We start from the raw sequence: 4958 nt of genomic DNA, 5'->3' as shown, positions 1-4958 counted from the left end.
TAATTTGGACAAATTGAATTAGGACAATATGAGACAACAGAAACAAAGAGTTACAGACAGTCTGGGTACCTTTTTCTGGGCAGCACAAGCCCAAAAAAGGACCCACGTTAACAGAGGATTAACCCTTAAAAGCAACAGCCTGTTGCATATTCATACACCTCATCCATGATGCATAAATTCCATTCAAACACAGGATTCTGTCTGGGCAGTGTCAACTTCTTCCTCTGAATCCTGACAGCGCCTTCGAGGCAGGAAGAAGTTCATTTTTTCTGATAATGGAGCAATAAATTCTTTTTTTCTGAAAGATACAGGTGTCCTGTGGCTGCTATCTCACTGCAAGTCCTTTCTTTAAAACAAGTATCTTACATAGCATCATTTCCATTTTAACAATTTTTATAACCTAAAATTATATTTAACACACTACTTAAGAGAATTAATACAGCATTACTTTCTAACACAACACATATAATATTCATTTTAATATTTGTGAAAAGCCAATCATAAAATACATGCATTTTTCACAGGCAGGGAGGGATGCTCGGGGAGCAGGAACGGAGCCATCCCTCATCCCTCATCCCTCATCCCTCATCCCTCATCCCTCATCCCTCATCCCACGGGCTCGGTACCACATCCCCTGTTGGGGAGGGCTCTGTCTGTCCCTTGCCGTGCGGGAGCCGCAGGGTTTGTCCATCCTGGGCTCTGTCTGTCCCTTGCCGTGCGGGATGCCGCAGGGTTTGTCCATCCTGAGCTCTGTCTGTCCCTTGCCGTGCGGGATGCCGCAAGGTTTGTCCATCCTGAGCTCTGTCTGTCCCTTGCCGTGCGGGATGCCGCAGGGTTTGTCCATCCTGGGCTCTGTCTGTCCCTTGCCGTGCGGGATGCCGCAGGGTTTGTCCATCCTGGGCTCTGTCTGTCCCTTGCCGTGCGGGAGCCGCAGGGTTTGTCCTTCCTGCAGCTCCCCAGCCCTGCGGGCGGTGCGGAGGCAGCAGATTTTGGGGAGCGGCTGCGGGAGCCCCCGGAGCGGGGCTGTGGGAGGAGGGTGGGTCCTGCGGGGCCGGAAAGGGCTCTGCTGCTGATGCTCGGAGCCTCTCGAAGCCACAGCATCCTTCCTCAGCATCCTTCCCTCGCAGCGCACGGATGCAGCCGCCGCAGGGCAGAGCGGGGTTCGGCTGCCGCGGGGACGAGCCCGGCGGGCAGGTCCGGCCCGTGCCGCTGCCCCCCGTGCAGCAGAACCTGAATTACTGCCCGCACATCTTCTGGGTGGATGGCTGTGCCGAGACAGGCGCTCCCTGCGCCCCCGCTGTCCCCACGGCTCCCTTCCCACCGCCCGTCCCGGACCGGAGCAGAAAACCCCGGAACAAAGGAAGGGAGCGCGGGGAAAGGGGCAGCGCCGGCTTCCTCGTGATGTTCCTGCTGATCCTGGTGGCCTTCACCGGAGTGGGGCTGAGCATATTTAAGATTTTTCACCTGGAGAAGGAAGTGGATGAACTCAGAGAGGTGAGGTTTGCCTGGCTGGGCGCAGGTCCCTGGGGAAAGGGGGAAAGGAACCCTTGGAATGGGCTGAGATGCTCCCCAGGGGCACCATTTCGGTGGCTGCTGGCACAGAGGAACAGGGTGCTTGTTCCCCCAGGGACTGCTCTATCAGGATATCTGTGCTCCTGTCAGATCTCTCCCTGTGTATTTCTCAGCACTTTGCAGCCCCCCATGGAGTTAATCCCCAGATTTAAGCACTGCCAAAGGTTGCTCACGCTCTAAGCCAATGTTCCTCTTCTCTCCTGCCAGGCTGCCAGCGCTGAGCACATCCCTCCCGCCGCTCAGAAACTCACAGGTGAGTCCGTGTCTGCAGGCGGAACACAGCGAAATTGAAACTTTCCACAAGAACCTGCCAATTTTCCTAGATTTCATTTAGATGGTTTTGATTTCATAAAAAAAAAAAAGTTTCAATTTAGGTGGAACAATTTAAAAACCGTGGTTTGAACTTCCAAACAGTTGCTTTTCTTTTGCATTCCATGTTAATAAGTGAGGATATCCTTTTCAAAATTGGCCAAGTCAGAAAGAAATTTTCACTCCTCTTGACGTTTTTTTCTAGCTCTGAAAAGTTTTAATTTGTTCCCTCTTGAGAATTTTATTAATTAGAAAACTTGTTTTCAAATTAGTTCTGATACTGAATTAAAAAAAAATTGAAATAGCAAAATTATTGGGAAAGGGAAGTCCTGGTTCTCATCAACTCCTATACCAATAAATTTTCCCTTTAGGGGAAGGGGAGCTCATTTGAACTGGATGCTCAGTGCTCTGATCACAGGCTTCTTTAGCAGAGGCTGAACATAAATAATAAACCTGAATTTCTGGAGGGGGCTGGATAAAGGAATAGAAACAGGGGAATAGTGTAAAGGAGGAGGGAGAGCAGAGAGGAAAATTTAATAGGGAAAAAAAGAAAAGAAAAGAAAAGAAAAAAGAAAAGAAAACAAAAGAGAAGAAAAGAAAAAAGAAAAGAAAAGAAAAGAAAAGAAAAGAAAAGAAAAGAAAAGAAAAGAAAAGAAAAGAAAAGAAAAGAAAAGAAAAGAAAAGAAAAGAAAAGAAAAGAAAAGAAAAGAAAAGAAAAAAGGATGATTCTGAAATTAGAGAAGATGAAGTAGATATTGGGGAAAATGAAGGGATGGAGTGGATGGGCTCCACACACCGAGTCACTGGAACGGGCCCATCTCTCCAGAGGGAGCTCAGCCCTGCAGGGCAGGCAGAGCTTCCCCAGCTCTGCTCTCCCCTCCTGAGCACAGCTCCAGCTCCTGCCTGCCCAGTGCCATGGGTGGTCTGCAGGGTCTCGGGTGTCCCCTGCTCCTCCATGGAGCTCATGGCCAATGTTCCCTCTCTTTGTGCAGGGCACAGGAAGGAGGCCAGGAGGGCAGCCCATGTCACAGGTACGTGCTGGGGGGCCGGGCTGGCACCTGGGATGGGAACAGAGGGTGCCAAGGCAGCTGGGATGGGAACAGAGGGTGCCATGGCAGCTGGAACACAATCAGGGGATGCCAAGGGACAGGATCAGAGGGTGCCATGGCACCTGGGATGGGATCAGAGGTTGCCATGGCAGCTGGGATGGGGACAGAGGGGGCCAAGGCAGCTGGAACAGGATCAGAGGGTGGCAAGCCAGCTGGAACGGGATCATAGGGTGCCATGGCACCTGGGATGGGATCAGAGGGTGCCAAGGCAGCTGGGGTGGGGCCAGACGGCACCTGGGGTGGGACCAGAGGGTATCATGGCACCTGAGAGGGGGACAGAGGGTGCCATGGCAGCTGGGATGGGGTCAGGGGATGCCATGGCTGGAGTTATGAGGAGCCCACCCCACGCAGGCCCTGCTGCTCTCCTCAGGTGACACATCTGCTCTGACAGTGGAAATTTGCTCCACAGACAAAACCCTCCCCCTCACTTGTGCTTCTCAGTGAGGCCTGGCTTTGGCTCGGTTTTTGGGCTGTGCAGGGCAGGAGTGGCACTGGGCTTGGTGTTGGTGAGGGGTGAGGCCCAGGAGGACTTTCCACACTGCAGGAAAAGCTCGGAGAATATTGGAATTAAATCCCAATATTGCCAGATGGAACGTGCCTGGGCTCGTCCGGCCCTTGCTGCTTGACCAAGGGCAGCAGCTGTGGTGGTCTCACCTCAGAGACACCTTTGGCTGGCTGGATGCTGCAGCTGGCACTGGGGACAGGCATGCAGGAGCTCAGGTTTAGCTGTGGTGGAGAAGCTTCAAGGCGAGGTGAAGGAAAGGAGTCGGTTCTGCTGGAGGGTTTGGATCCAGAGCTTTATTCCTGGCACACAGGGCTCTGAATGCAGCACCAGCTCCAACAGAACCACAGCGTGGTTGCTGTGTCTTTGAACCCCGAGGAGAGGGGCAGGGGAGGGGTAGGGAGCCACCAGCCAGGTACAGGAGAGGGAGTCTCAGGGGACAAATGACACCTGGATGGCCCAATGCCCCTCAAGGGGTCTAAGGCATCTTTTGAACTTTGCCAATCACTCGAGGCCCTTCTGGAATGCCAAGATTGACGGACAGCACTCAGCAGGGGCAAGGGAGAGGAAGGGAGAGGTGATTGGCACACCTGGGGAGGGAACAGGGATATCTGAGACAGGCTATGGCATCCCACTGCAACAGCAGAGCACTGCCTTGTGCTGTGGGGCGTGACCTGAGCCAAACCCACCCAACCAAATCCACTTCCCAATCTTTTCCTTGGCCTTGTTTCCCTTCCAGGCAACCCAGCCCAGCAGGGGCTGCCTCTGGAGTGGGAGCCCAGCTCTGGCCATGCCTACACCAGCGGCATCCAGTACGAGGAGCGGGGGCTGCGGGTCAGCGAGCCGGGGCTGTACTTTGTGTACTCGCGGGTGCTGTTCCGGGGCACGGCCTGTGACACCCAGCTCCTGGCCCACGTGGTGTACAAGAGGAACCCGGCCTCCCCGGGCAGCCTGGTGCTCATGGAGGACAGAGCCACCAACTTCTGCTCGGGCCAGAGGATGTGGGCCCGCAGCAGCTACCTGGGGGCTCTCTTCAGGCTCAGGAGGATGGACAGCCTGCACGTCAACGTCTCCAAAATCGCCCTGGTCAACTTTGAGGAATCCAAGACTTTCTTTGGTTTGTTTAAGCTTTGAAGTGGAGCATGGCTGGCAGCCCCTTCACACACACACACACAGCCCCACGTGGATGTGTGAGGGCTGGGAGCTGCCTGCGCACCACCAAACCCACCAGAAACCATGTTTGGGCTTCAGCACGAGGGGATCCAAGCAATGGGAAAGGTTTGAAAACACCAGGGCTGTCCTGCATCAGCCTGAACAGAATTGCACGTGTTCTCCTGACAAAAACCCAGCAAACTCAGAATGTGGCATGCTGCAGACCCTGTTGGAACTCACTACCTGCTGCCTGAGAAGATGGTGGGACCTGCTCCCCGTGGTGGCACAGACTGCTGGGGACAGCTGGGGGTGTT

At 53.9% G+C, this 4958-nt stretch overlaps 1 protein-coding gene across 1 annotated transcript; it reads left to right on the top strand.

The window, feature by feature from the left end:
- The first annotated feature begins 1134 nt into the window (after positions 1-1134).
- Positions 1135-4737, top strand: FASLG (Fas ligand). Its single transcript, XM_054515785.1, has 5 exons — positions 1135-1494; positions 1780-1829; positions 2402-2417; positions 2879-2912; positions 4232-4737. Exons 1-5 carry the CDS (start codon positions 1135-1137, stop codon positions 4624-4626), a joined length of 855 nt encoding a protein of 284 aa, XP_054371760.1. The 3' UTR covers positions 4627-4737.
- Positions 4738-4958: the final 221 nt, after the last annotated feature.

Source organism: Molothrus ater, chromosome 9 (genome assembly GCF_012460135.2).
Source record: "Molothrus ater isolate BHLD 08-10-18 breed brown headed cowbird chromosome 9, BPBGC_Mater_1.1, whole genome shotgun sequence".
Classification (NCBI taxonomy): domain Eukaryota; kingdom Metazoa; phylum Chordata; class Aves; order Passeriformes; family Icteridae; genus Molothrus; species Molothrus ater.
Note: the sequence above shows the minus strand (reverse complement) of the source record. Positions and strands in the feature narration are given on the sequence as shown.

What these genes read in the sequence shown, in the direction of transcription:
- FASLG (XM_054515785.1), top strand. Translation starts at nt 1,135, where the DNA reads ATGCAGCCGCCGCAGGGCAGAGCGGGGTTCGGCTGCCGCGGGGACGAG. An exon ending in AAGTGGATGAACTCAGAGAG is followed by an intron (nt 1,495 to 1,779) that starts GTGAGGTTTGCC and finishes CTCTCCTGCCAG; the next exon opens with GCTGCCAGCGCTGAGCACAT. An exon ending in GAGGGCAGCCCATGTCACAG is followed by an intron (nt 2,913 to 4,231) that starts GTACGTGCTGGG and finishes TTTCCCTTCCAG; the next exon opens with GCAACCCAGCCCAGCAGGGG.